General features: G+C 49.7%; 2 protein-coding genes and 1 long non-coding RNA gene across 11 annotated transcripts in view; 1 reads left to right on the top strand and 2 right to left on the bottom strand.

Annotated features, from left to right (window-relative positions):
- Window positions 1-1,612: 1,612 nt before the first annotated feature.
- LOC118885355 lies at window positions 1,613-3,017 on the bottom strand. The gene is made up of 3 exons (XR_005017486.1): window positions 2,743-3,017; window positions 2,317-2,534; window positions 1,613-1,697 (listed from the first exon to the last, which is right to left on the bottom strand). It is a non-coding gene; the product is annotated as an uncharacterized LOC118885355 (long non-coding RNA).
- CC2D1B (coiled-coil and C2 domain containing 1B) lies at window positions 2,382-21,855 on the top strand. Of its 5 annotated transcripts, none has more exons than XM_036833959.1 (25): window positions 2,405-2,514; window positions 4,086-4,172; window positions 5,319-5,463; window positions 6,602-6,705; window positions 7,081-7,236; window positions 7,677-7,802; window positions 8,004-8,163; window positions 8,359-8,540; window positions 8,722-8,797; window positions 8,920-9,030; window positions 9,113-9,243; window positions 9,436-9,508; window positions 9,709-9,845; window positions 10,273-10,390; window positions 10,474-10,646; window positions 11,058-11,183; window positions 12,165-12,223; window positions 12,311-12,427; window positions 12,818-12,891; window positions 13,039-13,097; window positions 13,325-13,376; window positions 13,858-13,957; window positions 14,124-14,214; window positions 15,424-15,553; window positions 21,721-21,855. In XM_036833959.1, exons 2-24 carry the CDS (start codon window positions 4,107-4,109, stop codon window positions 15,550-15,552), a joined length of 2,565 nt encoding a protein of 854 aa, XP_036689854.1. In that variant the 5' UTR covers window positions 2,405-2,514; window positions 4,086-4,106; the 3' UTR covers window position 15,553; window positions 21,721-21,855. The 5 variants fall into 5 exon arrangements, with proteins under 5 accessions (XP_036689834.1, XP_036689842.1, XP_036689854.1 ...); XM_036833953.1 differs by lacking the exon at window positions 21,721-21,855 and adding an exon at window positions 3,032-3,116 and having other exon boundaries at window positions 2,437-2,514; window positions 15,424-16,928; XM_036833939.1 differs by lacking the exon at window positions 21,721-21,855 and having other exon boundaries at window positions 2,382-2,514; window positions 15,424-16,928.
- Window positions 21,594-22,316, bottom strand: part of ZFYVE9 (zinc finger FYVE-type containing 9) — a 187,430-nt gene continuing 186,707 nt past the window's right edge. For all 5 annotated transcript variants that reach the window (XM_036833828.1, XM_036833820.1, XM_036833838.1 and 2 more), the window contains one exon: window positions 21,594-21,864. In XM_036833828.1, the coding sequence (XP_036689723.1) occupies window positions 21,703-21,864 (162 nt within the window). In that variant the 3' untranslated portion in view covers window positions 21,594-21,702. The remainder of the gene's footprint in view (window positions 21,865-22,316) is intronic.

Here is a 22,316-nt window from a genome sequence, read left to right as displayed (position 1 = left end):
TTAATTCTGATAAACCAACAATAGAACAAACTGACATCTAAAACCTCATGTCAGCTACTGAGAAAATATATCATCCATGACATAGTCCTGCCAGAAAGGTTTGACCTGAATCTACTGATGAGAAAAATTATCAGGTAAATCAAAATTGAGGGAAAAATATTCACAAAGCAATGGTTCCTCTTCAAAAATATTCATATCACAAAAGAAGAAAAAAATGGAGAAACTATTCTAAACTAAAGGAGACTAGAGAAATGAGAGCTAAATAGCTAAGTAGACTGTAAGAACCTTGATTGGGTCATGGATTTAAGAGATACAGTTATAAGCATTATTATGGACTATATTCATATTAGGTAATAGGATTATGTAAATGTTAAATTTTGTGGGTGTGATAAATTATTGTGGTTGTGTAGGAGAATGTCCTTGTTCTTAGGAGAATCATGATAAGACATGAGTGAAATATAACATCTGCAACTAATAGCTCAAAAAAATACATAGATACACACATATATTTATAACTGCACGTAATGGACTAAGGATCAGTATCAGAATATTTTAAAGCATTATACAATAAGAAAAAGGAAAATGGGTAAATAAGGCATCCACAAAATAAGAAATACAACCAACAAAATGGAAACATAGTAAAAGAGGCCTGCAAGTCAAAACACTTTCACATCTATTAAAAAAAAAATCTTTCCATGGTGATATGGAACAATTGGAAGCCAAATGCCCCATTGATGTTAAGTGTAAACTTGAACAACTGCACTGGAGATAATTTGGAAATATTTAGTCTATAAAATCCTATGAGCCCCCAGTTTCACTCCTAGGAATATACCCTAGAGAAACACATGTATACACCAGGAATTATATACAAGAACATTCATAGCACTGTAATGGCAAGCCATTGGAAAAGTGAATTATTTTCATACTGTGAGATAACATACAGAAATGAAAAAGTAGTAAGTATCAATGGATGAAGCTAAAAACAAGGTCGAGTAAAAAAAGGAGTTGAAGAATATTTGCAGTGATAACAATGATATAATGTCAAAGCTTGCAAAAAAAAAAATACTATGGTTTGCTTAAGGATGTACACATACATAGTAGAAATGCTCAGGAATAATAAACAGCAAATTCAGGAGAGTGAATATCTCTTTGGGAAAGGGTTGTAACATGAGAGGTGGCGAGGTGGCTTCAAGTGTATTGTACTGGTTTTTCTTAAACTTGTGGTAAGTGCCCATGTATTTGTTAATTCACACAAGAAATAGTAACTATTTATTTAGTGCCTAGTGTGTACCATGCACTGCTCTAGACACTGAAGTTAAAGAACAAACAAAAGCTCCTGCCTTTATGGAGTTTGCATTCTAGCAAATGTGAAATATTGTATATTTTTGTATGTCTTAACTGTTTCATTATAAAACATTTTAAAGTTTAATGAGAAGAAATATGGGAGTGAAACTTCCATTTTATTTCTTTTCAACATTCTTTTTTTTTTTTGGCTGCTGTACCTTATGGCTTGCAGCCTCTTAGTTCCCAGACCAAGAATTGCAGTCGGGCCCTCAGCAGTGAGAGCACAGAGTCCTAACCTCTGGACCACCAGGGAGTTCCCTGAACCTTCCATTTTAAAATAGTAAAGACGGTCTCTTCTTCAGGAAATCACCAAAAAGCAATAAGGAGGTGGAAAAGCTCTTTGTCCAAGGAAACTGGAAGATAAAAGTTTAGGAAATAGGCAGGAGGAAGTGATTTGCAAGGTTTTAGATGAAAGATTCCTCCCCCCTACCCTCCAATTGCATTGCATTGCCCTGCAGGGTAGGGGGGTAAGAACTTGGTGTTAAAAGACAGTAAGAACTGTCTGAAGTGACTTTATAAAGAGGTGCAATGAACACTGCCTGTCATATCTTAAGTATTCAACCCGCCTTCTGACTGGAAAAGGTACATCTAAGTGCTGAATGATTAAGAAGAATATGGTGAGCCCCATTTCTCTTTCTTAGAGACTCAGTTACACAGGACACTGAGGAAGACGGTGAGCACAGAAACCGCTCCTCTAGGGCGGAGGCTGCACCATCCTCACCCCCACGCCGAGGGGCGGGACGAGGACTTGAAGCTAGATAAGCGAGCTTGCGCCCAAACAGCCTCAGAGTGGGAGTGAGGGAGAAGCTTGGCGGGGAACTTGTATTAATAAATGGGCAAGGACAGGGGGCAAACCTGCTGCATTTGCACAAGCAGCCGAACAACCCTGAACAGCACAACGACCCTCGGCGAAAGCTTCGCGTTACCTGCCCCAATGCGCCTGCGCGCTGATAACCCCACCCTTGGAGTCACCTGTTGGAGCGCCACGCCCACTTCGCCTTGCGCATGCGTAATAGGCGCCGCACCGGTCGTGGAGTCACGTGTTAGAGCCCGAGGCGCCTCCCGCCGGGGCGCTTCCTGTTGCGGCTTCTTCGGCGGCCCAGGGGCCGCGGGAGGCCTGGGCGGTCCCAGGCGGGAGAAGGTCCGGGTCGGTTTCGGATCCGCCGCGAGGTATGCCGCGATCCCGCCCTCTGGCGAGGGAAGAGGAGGGGACGGCGGGGGAGATGGAGGCGGCTGGGCAGGGCAGGGCGGTGCGTCCTGCAGCTCGGGAGTGGGGTCCCCGGCTTCCCCTCCCCTGCGCACTCCCTGCCCTCCTCTCGCCTGAGCCCGGGCCTGGTCCAGCACCGCTGCCCCCAGCCCGGTGCCCCCGGAGCCGCAGACTTGGCGCGTTTCACTGACCCGCTCACTCTGTGTCACTCGCTCAGTTGACCGCCAGCCGTTCACCCAAGTCACTGAAATCTGACGCCTGGAGTCATCCTGAGCGCCCCCTCCCGTGAGCGCACATGCAGTTAACCTCCGAGCCCTGTTGATTTTACCCCCTATCTCGAGTCGGTCCACTTCTCTCCATCCCCAACGCCGCCCCCACGCTGTCTCAGCTTCTCCCCTTTCGCCGAGACCGTTGCAAGATGCTCGGTGCCGGGACGGCTTCCAGCCTGGGTTCGCCCTCCTACTTCCTTCCTTTCTGCAGCCAGAGGGATGTTTCTGAATCGCCGACCTGATCGCATCACGTCCATTGCCTTCAGAATCATGCCCAAACTCCTTTAGGCTTAAAGGTTTTTCTCTTTTGCCCCTTGCTCACATTTTCAGCTTCGCTTGTACCATTTCTTGTCTCACACTTTATGCCCCACTAATCCCAGTTTAGTTTTCCTGTGCAGGTCAAGCTGTTGTCACCTCAGAACCATTATCAGGTTGTTCCCTATGTTTGGAATCCTATTCCCCTTCCTTCCCCCCAAAATCTTCATAACTCTGCACAGGCACCACCGTCTCCAAGAAGCCTTTTCTCTCTGCTGGGTAAGGGGCCGCCCCTGGGCACCCATGGCCCCTGGCGCAGCCCTGTTTGGGTTTTGTCCAGTGATGAGGGACTCTCCGCCATGTAAATGTTCTTTGAGGACTGACACCATGTCAGATTCATTCTTGCGCTCCCAAAGCCCAGGACACTCTGATACACAGTAGGTCCTATGAATGGTTGTGAGGTCTCTGAGTGAATCAGAATGCTGTGTCAGATTTCTCTAGAGCGGAACTGTCCAATAGAACTTTCTGCAGTGATGAAAATCTTCATTATTTGTGCTGGCTGACAGTAGCCACTAGCTGAGGAACAGGATTTTTAACTTGATTAAATTTAAACATAAATAGCCACATATGGCTACTGTGTTTAACAGCACAGTTTTAGAGCCTTTCTGAATCCTACCCAGCATTATACCCACCCTGTACCTAGAGTTACTTCCCTGAACCTGCCTTCTTAAGCCACTCACCACTCAACCACTTGGGTTTAATCCAAATTTGTCAGTCAGTTCGGTAACTTTTTATTGTGTCCACACTCCCCCCTTAAACCTATTAACAGGTGGCCACGTCCCTTTCATCTTCCATGGTGCTTGCTTCAGTGCTATACTTCCAGGGCTGGTGTTTCAGCCTTGGGTGTTAAGCATTGCCTTCTTTCTCTGAGTTGGGAGTTTACTAACCACATCCATTGGGGGCGGGGCTTGTAGGCTGCTCCAGTCTGAGCCTCTTCCACTCCCCACTAGACAAGTGTCCAGGCTGCCAAGATGCCAGGGCCAAGACCTCGGAAGGGCCCTCCGGCCAGTGGCCAGGGTGTGGCAGCTGCCAAGCAGGTACGGATATACAGCCTCCTTCACCTTCACCTTCACCTCTGGGTCAGTCTGAGCGCGAGGGTCTCTGACAACTCGGGCAAACTGGGTCACCTGTGTGGTTTCCCTGTTCATCTAGAGACTTTGAGCCATGCCTCCTGGAATTGGCAGAACCCTTAGAGACCCTCTGACCCGCCCCTGCCACACACATGTGGGAGATGAGGCCTGAACTCTCGTGTGTTTCAACCCAGGCTTCCTCCTGCCATGGCCACCTCCATATGAATGATCTGGAGGGTTCAAGAACTGCCAGAGTTTAGGGTGTTCTGATGGAGTCTCAGTGCTCTCATGGATTCCTCATTTAGGGCCACAACTTTGCTTGCCCACAACTTGGGCTGTGGCCCAAGTCGGGGACTGATGGGGTCTCTAATTTTCTCCCTTTATTTCTTCTGGGTGCAAGTTCTGAGACTTCTTAGCCCATTTTTATTGTCTTAAAAGAGGCAGGTAAGGGAGGTGGTAGGATAAAGGGCATAGACTCAAGACACAAGACCTTATTTTAAATTCTAGCTCTGCCACTTACAAGGCTGTCTCAGTTTCATCTGAAAATGGAGATAAAAATAGGACCTACCTTTACTTAGAGTAGTCAAATTCAGAGACAAAGAGTAGAATAGTGGTTACCAGGGGGTGAGGGGGGGGAAATGGGGAGTTGTTTAATGGGTACAGAGTTTCAGTTTTGCAAGATAAGAAGTGTTCTTTGGATGGATGGTGGTGATAGCTGCATAACAATGTGGATGTACTTAACGCCACTGAACTCTACACTTAAAAATTGTTAAGATGGTAGTTTTCATGCTACATGTGTTTTACCACAATTTAAAAGAAAATAGGACGTATCTCAGGATTATGAGAAGTAACTGAGATAATCACATAGAGTGCTACTACATACCCTGCCTGGCAGCTAGTGCTGTTATTGTTGTTAGTAATCATAATGGTAGTGTTGTCTTACTGGGTTCTTTGTAGAGTCACCAGGGAGATAAGTGTCCCAGGGGGTAATGTTGCAGGCCTCAGTTTCCCTTTCTGCACATTAGGCCCCACAGACAGCGAAGGAGCCGCTGAGCTCCTGGAGGCTGGCTCTGGGGCTGGGCTCCACCTTCTGCCTCGTGTGTCTCCTCTCAGCTTGGGCTGTTTATGGAGTTCAGCCCTGAGGACATGCTGCTGGGGATGGAGGAGACTGAAGATGATGGGGACCTGGAGGCTGAGCTGCTGGCCCTCACTGGAGAAGCAGGGACCACAGGCAAGAAGCCAGCACCCAAGGGGCAGGGTGAGTTTGGAGCACTTGATGCTGGGACCAGGTGGGCTCTGCAGGGGGTGGGGAGGGTCCTCTCCTCACAGCTGTGGGGAGCCGGCCAGATCATCCGGTCCTTCTGATATCCATGTCCCTTCTGCAGCATTCCCACCAAGAGGCCATCTTGCCCTGCTCACTTGCCTGTGTGATGGGGAGCTCACTCCTTTCTGGACTGCGCCCTCTCCCTTGTGGACAGTCAGCAGTCTGAGTCGCAGGCTGACTCAGGTCCCTATCCTTAGCCCTAGCCAGGGCCTGGTATAGACTAGGGGCTCAGCACAGACTGAATTGGGCACATAATGAGTGCACAGAAATTGTGTCAAGTGAATGAATAAGTGGTATCTCCCTCCCCAGCTTGGAAGAGGACAGAGACCTGAAGCCTGGGAGGGTCAGAGGGTCTAAACCAGGAACCCTTAGAACCATCTCCCATCCCATGTGCTCCTGAGCTGAGGACAAGGAGAGGACCCAAGAAGGGGCTCACTGGTCTGGGAGAATGACGGCCATCACTTCTCTCTCAGTCCAAACCTGCTTTGGGTTTGATGAGCCTGGGTTTGAATCTTGGCTCTGCCATTTACCAGGATTGCAATGTTAGGAAAATTAATCAAGTTCTCAGTTTACTCATACCTAAAATGTGGATAGTATTACCTGTCTTCTTTTTTTTTTTTGGCTACACTGCACAGCTTGTGGGATCTTAGTTCCCCAACCAGGGATCGAACCCAGGCCCTTGGCAGTGAAAGTGCGGAGTCCTAACCTCTGGACCGCCAGGAATTCCCAGTATTACCTATCTTGCAGAATTACTGTGAAGCTCAAATGAATGTTAAAAATCTTTATATATATGTGAAAGGTGTGGTTAGGGGGAATGGATGGATATGTCTGTGAATAACTACCACAGCAAAAGTGCCAAGAAGGGAGCAGCTTGTTCCTGTTGGAGGGCCTGGAAAGGTTTCCCTGCTGAGGGTCTTCTGCGCTGGGTCATAAAGGAAGAGCAGAGGTGGGACTTTGGCTGTGGGAGGGAAGGAGGATTTCTACCTGGGTGTGTCTGCCAGCTCAGTGGATTGAAGACCCTCCTTTACTCCTTGGGAATCTTTTCTGAGTTGTTGTGACCCTCTTCCCCCAGCCCCCCTGCCTATGGCCCACATCGAGAAGTTGGCGGCGGACTGTATGCGGGATGTGGAGGAGGAGGAGGAGGAGGAAGGGCTGGAGGAGGATGCAGACTTGCTGGTGCGTCTGCCGGGCTGGTGGTGGAGGGCTCTGTGGTCAAGCCTGTGGAGGAGGCCTGGGGTTTTTCCCTCTGTGTGCTCTGATGTTGACTGAGCGCCTTGCCCTTCGTGGGCCCTTTTCCTGACTGTATGCTGTGAGATGTGTCCCCTTTGATGTGTGGTCTGAGCTCTGTACTTGGGGATTCTCAGGTTTGGAGGCTTCACTGATTTCAAGCCTATCCCTGGTCAGATTAAAGGAGTGTTTTGGTAAAGGGGACTTTCAGGCACAGTGAGCGATACTGGGAAATACTGCTGGGGGAGAGTGTCCTTGATTCTCAGGTCCTGTCGTGGGTATGGTCATGAGGCTCCCCAGCTCCTGGGACTTGTGTTTCCCCAGACTGAGCTGCAGGAGGTCCTGGGTGCAGATGAGGAGGCTGGGCCCTTGGATGGCGACGAGACAGCCAGCCCAGGTGGCTCTGAGGAGAAGGAACAGGAAAACATTGAACCTCCAGTGCAGACAGCTCTCCTAACAGCTTCAGTCCCAGCGGCTCAGGTGGGTTCTGGAGGGGTCCAGTGTGCCTTTGTCCACGTCCTTTGTGCCTGCATGTCCATGTATAACACACACGGAGCATGGCTTGCCTAGGAAGACTGTGGTAACCCTTTCCAGGGCCCTCTTTCAGCAGCTGCCCCGAGCAGAGGCTGAGCCCAAGAAACTCCTTGGTGGTTGCCGGCCTCAAAGGCCTCTCTGTTCTCCCAGACCGCCCCCTGCAGCCATTTCCTGGCCTCCACAGATTGTCTGGGCCTCTCTGTTTGCCTCTGACATGGCCTCTGGCCTCTCCAGTGAGTCTTTGCCTCCCACCTTGAGGCTTTTAGGTTCTTCCTTCTCCTTGAATCCAAGAGCTTCGTTTTCCGGGGCAGCTTCCTTGCAGGGAGGGAGCAGCAAGGGCCTAGCTGGCCCTGGAGTGGCCAGGCCCTGAACTCAAGTATCTACAGGCTGCAGGGCCTCAGGGGCTGCAGGCTCTGCTGGAGGATCGGATCCACAACTACCAGGAGGCCGTGGCCAGTGCCAAGGAGACAGGTGAAGCAGCCAAAGCCAGGCGCTGTGAGCGCGGCCTGAAGGTGGGTTGGGCTCGGCCGGGGAGCAGGGCTGGTAGTGGGGCTGAGGGCAGTGAGGGCAGAGGGTGAGGCACAGGAGGAGCTTGGGGCAGCAGAGGGGAAGCCTCCCCGCCAGCCTCGCGGACGTGAAGGATCCTTGGCCTGTCTTTGAGCAGGGTCCAGGCCGTGATGGCTGGCTAGGTTTCTGGTTCTTCTCTCCCTCAGACTCTGGAGTCCCAGCTGGCTGCTGTGAGGAAAGGCAGGAAGATCAGTGAGGATGAGATCCCACCTCCGGTGGCCTTGGGCAAGAGGCCCCTGGCCCCTCAGGAAACAACCAACAGGAGCCCTGAAGCAGAACCCCCAGCTCCCCCCTCCGTGGAGCCAGGTATCTGGAGAGAGTCAAATCCCATCCTGGTTCCCAAGGTCAGAGCCCAAGGCCTGCCTCCCCATCCTGCCATTGTTCCCTTGCTGTCCGTCACACCTTCCCTAAGAGGTCCTCAGGCCAACCAGACCTGGAGGCACTGGTGACCTTCTTCTTTGACCTTCATGTCCTCTCTGTGGACTTTTTGTTTCTCCATAGACAACCCCTCCCAGCCTGAGACAAGCCTCTTGGGCAGCCCTAGTATTTCTGGCCCCCCAGATTCAGACCCAGACCCACGGGCCTTGCTGTTGGCCCGACAGAGAGAGTACAAAGTGGCTGCCCTGAACGCCAAGCGGGCTGGAGACCTAGATCGTGCCCGAGAGCTCATGAGGATTGGGAAGGTATGGCATCTGGTTCAGAGGTCCTGTGTCCAATCCCTCATTTCACAGATGGGGCGGTGACCTGCTCAAGGTCACACAGCTCGACTGGGCTTCAGTGAGACTGGCCTGAGGGGCAGTTTTTCAGCCCAGATCCTTGGGGTTCCCTAGCTTATGCCCACACCTGCTTTTCTTCCTACTGCAGAGATTTGGGGCCGTCCTGGAGGCCCTGGAGAAGGGGCAGCCTGTGGACCTGAGTGCCATGCCCCCAGCACCTGAGGGTCAGTGTGGGAATGGGCGGGGGGAGCCTGCTCAGGCTGGGGCTGGGGCTGGGGAGGAGTTTCAGGGCTGGGGCTGACCAGGCACCCCACCCACACCTACACCTCTGCTCTGGGTCCCCCAGACCTGAAGCCCCGCCCACAGGCTTCCAAGGCCTCCACAGCACCCTCAGATGCACACCCAGCAGTGGAGCGAGTGCAGCCAGTGATGGCCCCTGACATCCCGGCCACCCCAGGTAGGACTGGATGATGAGACTATGGAGTGGGGGCCTGGGGGGAGGCAGGCAGAGCTGAGGCCATCTCCTTTCTCCTTTCAAGTGGCCCCTACTGAGCCACAGACAGTGCTAGACGCCCTGCAGCAGAGGCTGAACAAGTACCGTGAGGCAGGCACCCAGGCTCGGGGCAGTGGGGATGAGCGCAAGGCCCGGATGCACGAGCGTATTGCCAAGGTGGGCCTGCAGCCTCCCTCCTGGGCTGGCTGCTGTCTGTCTGCTCCCTGGTCTTTGAGTCTTCATCTATCTGTCTCTCTCTGGAGCTCTTTTTCCTCCTGGGGCTGCTGTCTTTGTCCTCTTCCTGTCTCTCCCTGAGTGGAGCCTGCAGACTGCTGCCCACCATCAGTCCCTCCCTTCCTTCCCTTGCAGCAATATCAAGATGCCATTCGAGCCCACCGAGCAGGACGGAAAGTTGACTTTGCTGAGTTGCCTGTTCCTCCAGGTGAGTGGGGCTTGGCCTGGGGTCTTATGAGGTCCCTGAGCAGGATGGGGGGAAGGGGAAATGATTTCTCACAGATCTGCCTCCGCTCTGGGGGAGCCACCCATCCCAGCCATGCCCAGGAGGACCCACACAGGACCAGCAGCAATCTGGTGCCTCCCCAAGGCTACCCGAACCCTCTCCCAGTTGTCTCTCTTCTACAGGATTCCCCCCTATACCTGGCTGGGAGCCCACTATGGGTACTGAAGAGGATGTGGTGGCAGCTACTTTAGCAGCTGCCCAGAAACTGGCCTCCTCAGAGGATGCAGCCCCCGCAGAGGACGATGAGGACGAGGACAAGGTTTGGCTGAGTGCCCGAGGCTCCAGGGGTTGGTGGGGGGAAACACCAGGTGAGGGGTGAACCCAAACACTGGTGCCCATACTAACAAGCCCAGCGAGGTAGCTATTCTTTCTTCTACTTTACAGAGAAAAAACTTGGGCAAGGGCACCCAGCTAGGAATTAGCAGAGCTGGATTCAGACCAAGGTGTTTCTGACTCCAGAGCCCAGGTTTGATCCCCATTACCCTGCTGTCTCATGTTGGGAGGTTAGCTCAGAGAGCTTTTGAGGCTTCTTCTAGCCCTGAGACTCTCTAGGGCCCACGAGGGAAAGCCATTCATTTCAGGTCACACAGTAAGTAGTACAGTGTTAGGAAGAGACCCCAAGTCTGGAAACTGCCATGGCCGGGGTGGGGAACAGCCTCCTGTGACAGCCTCCTGGGCACCTGCAGGATGAGCCCCCAGCCCAGGCCCCAGTGGCCAAGAAGCCAGCACAGCCTCTGGTCCCTTCATCCCGGCCCCTGCCTGAGCCCAAAGCCTCGAGTTCTAAGGAGTCACTGAGTCCAGCTGGTGAGTCGGGGAGAAGAGGGATGGAGGAGTGAAAGCTCTAGTGAGAGGCAGGCATGGCTCTAACCAGTGTCCCCTCCCTCCAGTGCGAGAGCAGGTGGCCCTGCTGCAGGCACGGAAACTGCAGTACCAGCGGGCAGCCCTGCAGGCCAAGCGTGGCCAGGACCTGGAGCAGGCCAAAGCCCATCTGCGGGTGGCCAAATCCCTTGAGGCTCAGATCACCCAGGTGCGAGCTGGCCGACCTGTGGACCTCTCCAAGGTGAGTGTCGCCTGGTTCATGAGCAGCAGGACTTCTCAGGCAGAGAGGTGGGTGGCCGGCTTGACGCGCAGACTGTGAACAAGGCTGCTGCTTGGAGGAGGTGGGACCTGACTAGGATGTGGTGACAGCTGAGAAAGCCTTTTGCTTATGCGTCTCTCTGTCCCATGACCCCAAGAGAGGCCAGGGGAGGCCAGGGGGGGCTGCCTGTGGTGAGAGCTGACCAGGCCGGGCAAGGCCAGTGGAAAGCAGAGCATTGTAGCAGCCTGCGATAGGATGGCAGGCAATGAGTTCCCATCACTGGAGGTTAATAGAAGCTGGAGAAACATTTAGTTTGGATTCCTGTGTCTGTTAGGCTCAGTAGAGGAATAATCTGACTCTTGAGGCCCCTGAGGGGCCTTGTGACCTGGGCAGGTGCCTTCACCCTTAACGGATGAGGAGGGTGACTTCATCCTGATCCACCATGAGGACCTGCGACTCTCTCAGAAGGCTGAGGAGGTGTACGCCCAGCTACAAAAAATGCTTCTGGAGCAACATGAGGTCAGTAGACTGCTTGTCTGTCCTCCCCTTTCAGTGCCCACAGCTTCCCCTTGGTGAAAGGCAAGATAGGATTCAAATTCTAGCTCTTCTCCTTACTTGGCTGTGTGATCTTGGGTAAGGCACTTCCCTTCTCTGAACCACATTATCCTCATCTGTAAAATGGATGATTAGTGCCCCTCTTGCAGGGTGGTTATGAAGTTCAAACAGAGTGGAGGGGGAATTACTTTGAAGATGGGAGGAAGAAGTGTTTGGGGAGACAGATATGTGTGTGTGTGTGTATATATATATATGTAAGATATACATAGATGTATAATTGGGTGTATGTGTATCTGAACGGCTGCCTGCAAGTCTGCTTTCTAAAGTGATGTTTCTATTAGGTTTTTTTTTTTAAATTTATTAATTAGTTTATTTTTGGCTGCCTTGGGTCTTTTTTGCTGCGCGTGGGCTTTCTCTAGTTGTGGCGAGCAGGGGCTACTCTTCATTGCCGTGCGTGGGCTTCTCATTGCCGTGGCTTCTCGTTGTGGAGCATGGGCTCTAGGAGCACAGGCTTCAGTAGTTGTGGCTTGCGGGCTCAGTAGTTGTGGCTCGCAGGCTCTAGAGCGCAGGCTCAGTAGTTGTGGCGCACAGGCTTAGTTGCTCCGTGGCATGTGGGATCTGCCCGGACCAGGGCTCGAACTCGTGTCCCCTGCATTGGCAGGCGGATTCTTAACCACTGCACCACCAGGGAAGTCCCTTTCTATTAGTTTTTAAAGAAGAATGGGTGTTTGCTAAGGGAATTTAGGGGAATGGCTATCCTCAGGAGAGGAAAGAGCAAAAACTCAAAGAAGTGCAATGGGACTTGGGAGCAGTGAACTTGAGGTACGTGTTGGAGGAGAGGGGTGAGGCTACAGAAGGTTGGACCTTTCAGAAGTCAGGCCTCGAAGGCCAACCTAGGCGGGTCCCGCTCTGGACTCTGGATTCACTCTGAGCCCCCATTTTCAGAAGTGTATGCTGTTCTCCAAGCAGTTTATGCACCAGGGCAATGTGGCCGAGACTACCCGGTAAGTGCGGGGCTGGGGCTGGAGCTTGTGGGGTGGGGAGCAGAAAATGAGCCCTGCCGTGCTCATGTGCACACCTGTCCCTGTCAGGTTTGAGAAGCTTGCTCAAGACCGCAAGAAGCAGCTTGAGATCCTGCAGCTGGCCCAGGCCCAGGGCCTTGACCCTCCCAGCCACCACTTTGAGTTGAAGACATTCCAAACTGTGAGGTGCCAAAGCCTAAGGGAGACCGTGGCTCCAGGCAGGGACTGGGCAAGAAGCTGGGAGGCAGGGGTGGAGACTTAGGCCCCTTGAGTGAGGCTTCCCAGGCTTGACTGACCCTGACGTAGGCCCTGGGGCTGGGGAGCAGTAGGACATGGTGCCTGTCTGTGAGGAGGGGCTCAGAGCTGTGTGGTGGCTGGGGAAGGAGCCCTGGACTAGGGGTCACAGACCGAGGTCTGCACGCCAGCTCTGCTGCTTCTACTCAGACAAGCTTTGCTTCCCTGGGCCCACTCTCCTCTTGGCCACCACCCTGCTGGGTAGGCAGCCACTGGAAGAGGGGACCTTTTCCTACTGTTCTCCTTCACTTTGGGCTCTTTCTCCTTGCTTCCTGGCTCTAGGATCTTCGCAGAACTCAACAGCACAGAAATGCATCTGATTGTTGTCCGGGGAATGAACCTCCCAGCCCCTCCAGGTAGCCCTAGGGCCACCCCTACCCTAAGAGGCACTTGTCTAGACTCTCCACTCCTGGCTGCTTAGGGAGGCACCGGCTCTCCCTCTGCATCAAGTGCTGGACTCCTGGCTACTCCCTCTGACCCTGACTCCTGCTTCTCCTTCATAGGGGTGACCCCTGATGACTTGGATGCTTTTGTGCGGTTTGAGTTCCACTATCCTAATTCGGTGAGATTCAGGTAGCAATAGGATCCTGTGAACCCCATCTTCCCTTCCAGGGCCCTGTGCTCTATTTCTCCCCATCCCTGGAGTCTGGCTATAGGGAGGGGTTTGAAGACCCTTGGGCCCATTCCTTTTATGGGTCCCTTCCCTCAGCATTGATGTAGCCCAGAGTTCCTGGCCCTATATCTCTGTTTTTTCAAGCTGTCCTGACTCCTCTCTTCTCACTGCTTTAGGACCAGGCTCAAAAAAACAAAACAGCTGTGGTGAAAAACACAAACTCTCCAGGTGAGGACCCACGTGAGGGCTGCTTTCTCCTCCCTCTCACCCTCTGATATATTTGTGCAGCACTTGTGTTTCCAGAGTGCTTTCAGATATATTATCTTACTTGGTCTTCTCAACTTAGGAGATAAAGGCAGGTATTACTACTTCTCTAAGGTAATTGGGGAAACTGAAGTTCAGAGAGGTAGAGGGACTTGCTTAGGGCCTCACAGCAAGGAGATGGTGGAAACAGGACCTGAATCCAGGAATCCTAACTCCAAATTCCAAGCCTTTCCCATTTTGGTTTGATCTGTGTCTAACAAGAACTGTCCAAGTGGACTTCAAGGCCAGGACCTCAATGCTCTCTCTACCTCCCTCTGGTGGCAGTGACTCCAAATTGCAGGCAGAAAGATTGAGATTGAGAGAGGAGGCCAGCCCTGGGCCAGTTTCCACTTTCTCAGGAAATCCCTGGGAGCCAAGTTCCTCTATCTTCTCCTCACTCTTGCAGAATTTGATCAGCTCTTCAAACTAAACATCAACCGAAACCACCGGGGCTTCAGGAGGGTGATTCAAAGCAAAGGAATCAAGTTTGAAATCTTCCACAAAGGGTGAGGGCTCTGGTCAGTCACACTGCCAAGGTGGGCTGGGAGGAAGGATTGGCTTCTGTTGCTGCTGCTGCCCCTGCTACTATTCAGTTTTCTTGTGCTGGGTTTAGCCAGCTCATTTCTACCTTCCCTGCCCAGTCCAATCCTCTGCTGACTCTTGGCTTTCCAGATCGTTCTTCAGAAGTGACAAGCTGGTTGGCACAGCCCACCTGAAACTGGAGCGTCTGGAGAATGAGTGTGAGATCAGAGAGATTGTGGAGGTAGGGTGGGCAAACCGGAGGGCTTGGCAAGAAAGGAGCCAACGTTCACTGAACATCAGTCCCTGTTGTAGGTTTTTTGTGCCCATTAATTTAAAAATATCCATAAGTGTGCTATAGAGTATGTGCTATGCCCATTTCACAAATGAAGAGATTCATCGGGCCTGAGAAAATTTCATAGCGTCACCCAGTAGCTACAATCCTTCCAAGACGCTCTGCACTACTCAGGTTCCCAGGGATGGTGGATTAGGGGCCTTTTGAGGGGCCTGATCACGGCTGTCAACTTGGCACACACAAATTCCTGGGTGTCTGGGGGCAGGTTATGGTTGAGGCAATTGTCTGGCAACATGATGAAGTAGAACAAGCTCTGGACATAAAGTTGATAATGTATTTGCAGAGGAGGGACCCACCAGAACACAGCTAGTCCGTGTTTAGGAATCAGCCCCAGACAGCTCCTTAAGCTTCCCTGAACTCACTGAATTTCACAGGGACTCCCAGAGCTTGCCCCTGATGACGAGGCAGCTAAGGTTCCCGGAGGAGAAGGGTGTTCCGCAAGCTCGTACAGAGCGTCTCTGGCACGGCTAGGCCCGACCCTGGCTGATGCCTTCGTAGGCTGGGGCTTTTCCCACTACATTGCCTCTGCCTGTTTGGGGGAGTTCTTAAGTGGGACCTGCTTTGTATCAGCCCCAGTGAGGCTGGTTAGACTTCACAAGCCTGTAGCACTGCTTTGAACTCCAGCCGCCCCCTCTCCTGCATAGGAGGGAAGCAGCATGGCAGCTGGAAAGACAAGCAAGTCCTGACCTTGCTGCACAGTGGCTGTGTGACGGTATCATTCACTTCTCTCTGGGTCATCTGTGAACTGAAGGTTTGGGCTCGTAGTTTTTCAGGCTGCACCTTGAAGCCAGAGCATTTCTTCCAGGAGTTGCCAAGGGGACTGTGGGGAAAACTGAGTAAGCAGAGCTCTAGGTTCCTCACTTCCACTTCAGAGCATTGGTGCTTATTTGGATTTACATACGACTTTTTTTATAAGACTTACCTAAAACCACCACCACCAAACAGCAGGAGGGTGGGGTTGTCCTGAAATGGAGACTCTTGTGTTGAGATGCAGGATGCTTTTAGCCCCTCTCTCTCCTCACCTGTGAGCATAGGGGAGCTGCCTGCTTCCCACCCCTTTCCCCTCAGTTACCATCTCCCTCTCCGTGGTCCTCACAGGTCCTGGACGGAAGGAAGCCCACTGGGGGCAAGCTGGAGGTGAAGGTGAGGCTGCGGGAGCCTCTGAGTGGCCAGGACGTGCAGATGGTCACCGAGAACTGGCTGGTCCTGGAGCCCAGGGGCCTGTGAGGTGGGCAGCTCTCTGGGCCCTTGGAACCTCTGTCCCCTGCTCACTGCCTGGGCCCCCCATGGACCCTTCCAGTACTCAACTCATATCTAAGGAGAAAGCCTAGGAATTTCTCATCTGTGAGGAAGACCAAGAGGCAAAACTGTTGGGTAGCGCTCAGGCTCAGTGTCTCATGATCTTCAGTAGAACCGGGGAAGGAAGTTAACTTTCCCAGGTCTGTCTTCAGGAAACGCTTTCTAAAATCTACTTGTACTTTCACTGCAGTTTAGACTTCCTGTGCTTTGTGCCCGTGTGCAACAGAGGGTCAATGTAGGGAGTGGAGTCAGGCCAGCAATTCCTCTCCAGCTTTTCCCACCCCCAGCTCTGCTGGCTACAGAGGTCATTGTACATAAAGGAGATGCTGCTACACAAGCACCAAAGACCTGTTAAGTACTTGCATCACTGACCACAGCCCTAGTCTTTCCTGTTGCTGGCCCCTCCCCAGGCCTCCACCCAAACAGGCTGGATTCCAAGGTTCCCCCTACCCCTCCATCTGGGGGAGGGCAAGGACAGCCTCACTGCTCTGCCATGGAGTCTTGTAACCCCTTAACCCCTGGGTAGCAACTGCTTGCAGCTTACCCGAGCCCCCAGTTGCACCATTTCTAGATGTGCCTTTAAAAGATGATAGAACTGTAAGGGATGGGAAAACTCGAGTGTGATCTGGACACCCCGCCACACCCCCTGCTTAGGGTGGGGGCAGGGTTCCGTGACTCCAGGTGGCCAGTGGCAGCCTATCCCACACAACTCAGTTTACCCCTGCCCTGCCTGTGCCTGTGCCTTGGTTCCTGACAGACAGCTGCTGCACTAGCCTCCCTGCTTCTCAAAGCTCTCAGTGGAAGTTTGTTCAGGACTGTGTGGTGGGAAGTAAGGGTAGGGTTGTCTTGGGTTTGGTCCATGTACCTAAGACTGAAAGAATGTTATGTTAACTAGGAAAGAAAAAATATATATATATACGTGTATATATATTATGTAGCTGATTTTATTTAAGAAACTAGGTCTAATTAATTCATTGTAGGGGATTTACACTCTCCTCACAAAGTAACCATCAAAGTCCTAAACAAAAGCCCTGCTGCTCCCTGTCACTTTTTAAAAGCCAGAGTGGCAGTAACATTTGTTAATTGACAAACTGCTGCTATGGCTTCCTCTTTTGAGACAGGGCAGGGGAAGCCTTGCCTCTTCAGCTAATCACCTAGGGAAATCCCTTAGTTTCTTCCCAAGAAATTCTTTGGCTTTGTTTTTCTGAATGGATGGAGATAATGGAGGGATTTATAGTTGCGATAGATTTAATGTTCAAAACTGCAATATTCTACATCTCTTAGAAATAAACTTTAATACCGCATCTTTCTTCCCCTTTTTTTGAAGCATTAAGTTCAACAAAGCATTCCTGAAGATAATTTTTTAAGGCTTTACTGTAAAGCAGATACATTCCACTTACTGATCACTATAGTATTGCAAATGCACAGCGCGGGGACTGAGCTTTTGTGTGTGTGTCTTTTTCTGGGATGGAGCTGGACCATGCTTCCCTGCCCTTAAGAGCAGAGCTTATAGCGGGTAACAGAGCAGGGACAACAAATCACTTTCCTGAGAGCTTGCTGGACAGTCTTACTTACCTACCAGAGCGAACTACCAAAAATTCCACAGATGTGAGCCTTAACCCTCAAATGCAGTCATATCTGTGTCATACAAGCAGGCATCTAGAATGAAAAGGAGGGTTGTCAGCCCTCATAAGGTGGCCTAGAGCGAAGAGGGTTCCTGACTCAACCTAGTCTTCACCTCGGGGTGTGCACCCAACTCAGCAGTGCTAAGAGGGCTTGAAGGTTCTGCCAGCCCTAGGAATTTCCAAACTCAGGCCTCTGCTAGAAATTTGATAGGAAGTTTTCTGTGGCTCAGAGATTTCCCATCATAACCTGTCCACTTTCATTCTGCTTAACTGCCCTTTGCTTTTTGGAAAACAGAACTTCCAGGCTGAGAGAGGCAAGACAAAGCCGCCCACTGGACTTGGAGACTAAGGTTCTTAAAAGGCCTTTGTTTTAGCCACGGCACGCAGGGGTCACTGGCATGGGAGGAGCCTGCCCAGCTTCATCTTGACCTAAGATTTATCCAAATGCAGCAACTCAGCATCGCAGATTAGTGACTTATGGGCAGTTGGGAACCAGCCACAACCCAAATCATTTTTAAATTTTAAAATTTCTTTTCAATTTAGTGCAAGGCACACTTTCTTCTGAATTAGTGAACTGAATAAAATATGGAAGAAATTTATCTCAGAATCAGGAAGTCTTGCTCACAATTAAAGGGCAGACTAGTTTGTTTTATTATTTTCCCTTCTTATAGCACTATTCTGAAACCTGCATTGTTGCTTCCCAATTTTTGAGTGCTTGTTTTCCAAGTATGTGTGGGCAGCTCTTAAAAGATCTTGCCCCTTAAGTGAAGGCAACTGCTTTTAAGATGAAACTGTGGGGCTGAGACTGGTAGAAGGTAGAGGCAGGTAGCTTGCACCTGGTCCAGTTCCATCACAGATAGATTCTTCCCTCCTCTGGGCCTCAGCTTCCCAAACTCTAAAATGGGCATTATCATTCCTATTCTGCTCCTTATCCCTTCTGGCTACATTACAATCCTCCAAATCCCATTACTGTCATTATTAAAATTATTTTAGCATTATTATTAAAACAGAAACCACCATCACAAACTTGCTCTAGAAACAGTGTTCAGCAGATTGCTTGCTTGTTGTCTGAAATGCATTAAATGCATAAATTATTCCCCAGATGACTAGTTATGACAGAAGTAAATTCGGTTGGAAATTCTGGGCTCACCAGCATTCAGGAAACACTGTGCATGAGGGAAGACACTAGATGGGAACGTATACAGGGCAAAGTTGCATATTTCTGTAGCCCTAGAGTCCGGTAAGTGCTCAGATAAGAGTTGATAAAAAGAAATGGAGAAACTACATTGCCGAGCATTTGGTAAGAATTTACTTTTTAAAAATTTAATGTTACCAGAATGGCAATTCTGTTCCTCTTTATAAGGATCTCTATATCTCAATCTAAGTTTACATTATAGAAGAATCTGCCTTATTTGGAAATGTGATGTTTCAGTTCTACACAACATACAGTGTATAAAAACAAAAGTGAAACAAGGGAAAACAGTAAACTAGCTTTGGCTATTTTAGGGCCAATTCCACAATATGATTTTACTAAACATAAAGGACATTTTATGCAATTGAGAATGGACCTGACTATGCAGGGCCAGAATAGGGGAATTTAAAAGTTTGCACTGATCCCAGAAGGTATGTATAACTGCAGGATCTACTTAGGTGAGCAGGAAGAAAGGTAACTTCTCTGGGAAGACAGGACCAAGGGAACCAGCTCCTACAGAAGCTCCAATTTATATTTAGAGCAAGCTAGATGTTACACCCAAATACCTACTATTATTATCATTAACCCTGTTATTAATACCCCTGTTATTAACAAGTGCATCCTGTGCCTGTCAGGTTTGGGGGGTGACAGTCCCAGGGCTCGGTCCTTAACAAGCTAGTGTTCGGTGGGCATCCATTCTTTTCTTGCCTTAGAAGCTCCAAGTCTACGGAAAAGGTCACAATCCCAGCTCTCTGCAGCCACCATCAGCGAAGGCTATGGAGAGGCAGATGTAGAATGTAGATTTCCCCCACCATGGAAGAGCACTAAACCTAGCTAGACACACTTGAGCCTCAGAAAACAGCTGTTGCCCTAAACGTAGTTCCACAGCCTGTAATTGCCAAGTGCTAAGCCCAGCTCCAGCCGCTGAGGAGCAGCCTCTCACTGTCTCAGGGGCCCACACTAGCTTCCAGGGGCTCCTTGGAGTTGTGCTTTCACTGCAGAGGGACCAACCTCTCGCTTGGCCTGGGTGTTTAGAAGATGCCAGTGACAAGGAAGTGAGTTGCCCTAGAGCAGTGTTTTTCAAACTGGGGGTTGTGAAATCTATTTGGTCTGTGACCAAAATAAATTCTTAATGTAGGAGAAAATGATCAGAGTGCATCATATATGTTATTTGGTAAACCAAATAATATTATTTGGTAAATAATTTGGTAAACCAAATCTTGGCTTCTAATACCACTTCCTCTAAAAAAAAAAAACAAACAGGCTGATTCCAAGGCTGGGACAGGGTTAGCCCAAGATGGCCCTGGGGCATCTTGTTAGTCCAGAAAAGGAAGTGTTCAGAAAAATGTTAGGAGCATGTCACAAGGATGTGGGAGCTCACCTGAAGGGGTTCTCTCTGGCCAAAGCTGAGACCATTTGAGCGCCAAAATAATGAATTAGAACCATTCAAAAAGTAATCCCAAGTCCATAATGAAAACTAATTACATGAATAAATAAGAAAGAAGGGCTTTTGCTTATAGATAATCAAGTGCAACTGATAAAGGTAGAGGAAGTGCTGGAATTGAGAAATCATTTGTAGCCATCATAGTAAAAGATCAATTCAGACAGGAAACATCAGAGAATGCTAACTCTAAGGGGAAATTTCAGTGAGCAAGATATCTGCATGATCTGAAAGTATCTCTACACGTATTGGTTATTTGTTCCAAGGGGGAAAACATACAGTGGACAAACTGGACCACACTTGGACCAGGTGATGAAAATTTACCATCAGTGAGGGGCAGAAGGACATTAAGTGACCCCTGATGTGATGTCCTAAGAAGGACACAACATCACTTAGGTAGGATTGTAGCCAACAATGTGTAATTCACCTAATTATGAGGAAGTACCAACTGAATGCAAAATGAGGCATTTTCTATTAAGAAATGAGTTGGAGGAACCTTATTCACCAAAAATATCAATGACATAAAAGATAAAGGTGAGTCACGACAGCAACTTACCATGTCTGTCTTATCATGCTGGAAGCTTCACTGGAGGGGAAAGATGCTGTGAAGGACATTATTGGACAGATGGTAGGTTAAAGTATCACACCGAAGTTGAGAACTGTCCTATGGTTATATAAGAAAATGTGCTAATTTTTAGGAAACAAACATTAAAGTATTTAGGGATAAAGGGCTATGATGTATGCAACTTACTCTCAAGTGCCTCAATTTTTTATGGAGAGAGAAAAGGAAAGAAAGGAACACTGATAAAGCAAATGAGTTACTCTGTGAACAACAGCTGAATCTGGGTAAAGCATACATAGGTGGTGGTGATGGTGGTGGTTTTTTTAACTTGCCACTTTCCTGGAAGTTTAAATTATTTCTCAATAAAATATTTTTTAAAATACCTATAGTGTAGGGAATTCCCTGGTGGTCCAGTGGTTGGGACTCTGCACTTTCAGTGCCAGGGCCCAGGTTCGATTCCCTGGTCAGGGAACTAAGATCCTGCAAGCGGCAGAGCATGGCATAAAATAAAATAAAATACCTCTAGTGTATATTATAACTAAAAATGTCTTGGGTATATTCTGTCAGCTTTCACAGAAAGGCCCAATTCAGTGTCTCATCCACTCTGGCAGATCTTGAGAGATCCTGTACTTCGCTGTACTATCCAGGTGACCTCATTTACACTGAGTCGCCCTTCCTTGGATAGAAGAGAGATAATCCTTTGGGTCTTTGATTCACTTCAATAAATAATCTAGTAAAAACAAAAAATCTAAGTGTGACTCCTACTTGAAGTCGCTGTGATGTAACTGGGACAAGATCAGCATGAAACTGTCCTTTTTATATCCATTCTGTACAAAGAGTTCAAGACTGATGCTTCATTTTTTATTTCCCCTCTGCCCTCCCACCCCACCCTTGGTGATGGCTGTACCCATTTGAGCATTTCTGAGCACAAGACCAAAAGTTAAGTCTTAAAACAGAGGAGCAGAACTCTTGTCTAAACAGTAACAGAAGGGGATTAGCTGCGAGGATAGCGTAACTGTGGTGCAGTAACAGAAGCTGCCCAGATCTTCTCGGTGGACAATGCATAGAAGACTTAGAACTATGGAACATCTGTCCCCCCAACCACCCTTTCCCACCCCGTCCCCCAAACCCCCACCCCACCCCCTCCCCCATTAATAGTGTTAACAAAATCTTAATTTTCCAGTTCTAAAGTGCAAATGATTTGGGTATGACTGCTGTTGCAACAGGTCTGAACAGAAAAAAATGAAGTCCTCTCTGTCTATGCGATGTTTTCCAGAATATAAAAGATGAGTTCCATGACGATGGGGCCCTCACTGAGCTGGCAGGCCCCTCCATGGATCACCGGCACCAAAGCGCTGTCCAGATCGTTCATGTACTGCGAGGGAAGGGGCTGGCCATTGCTCCCTGCTTGATAGCCAACCTACACCGCAGAAAGAAGGGGATGAGAGGTTACTGGACAGAGAAGATCTCTCCAGAGGGCTGAGGGCCAAGGAGGCTGAGCAGGAAAGGAGATGTCCTTCTTGGCCAGGGGCTAGAACTGGCAGTAGACACAAACTTCTCCTTCTCTTCCCTGAATTGTCACTTACCATCCTATCATTCATCCTGCCTCTACCACATGATAGCTGTGAGACCCTGGGCCAGACACTTAATCTGTTAGGGTCTTAGCTTCCCAGGAAGGGGGGATGGGGCACAGAGAGGTATGGAATGTCAGCAGTAATACATAAACCTTCGGTTGTGAAAATTAAAACAAGAAGTATACTGGGTAAACTCCCTAACACAACAGGAACTGAACACTTGTTCTTCCATCCATTCTTCCACACACCATCTTCTGAACACCTACAAACACAGGAATTCGAGGATAAATGTAAACGG

This window comes from Balaenoptera musculus, chromosome 1, assembly GCF_009873245.2.
Source record: "Balaenoptera musculus isolate JJ_BM4_2016_0621 chromosome 1, mBalMus1.pri.v3, whole genome shotgun sequence".
Classification (NCBI taxonomy): Eukaryota; Metazoa; Chordata; class Mammalia; order Artiodactyla; family Balaenopteridae; genus Balaenoptera; species Balaenoptera musculus.
This window is presented reverse-complemented; position numbering and strand designations above follow the sequence as displayed.

Coding starts and splice junctions, on each gene's coding strand:
- CC2D1B (XM_036833959.1), top strand. CDS start 4,107: ATGCCAGGGCCAAGACCTCGGAAGGGCCCTCCGGCCAGTGGCCAGGGT. Junction 6,706..7,080: donor AGGAGGATGCAGACTTGCTG/GTGCGTCTGCCG, acceptor GTGTTTCCCCAG/ACTGAGCTGCAGGAGGTCCT. Junction 10,391..10,473: donor GGAGTCACTGAGTCCAGCTG/GTGAGTCGGGGA, acceptor CCCTCCCTCCAG/TGCGAGAGCAGGTGGCCCTG.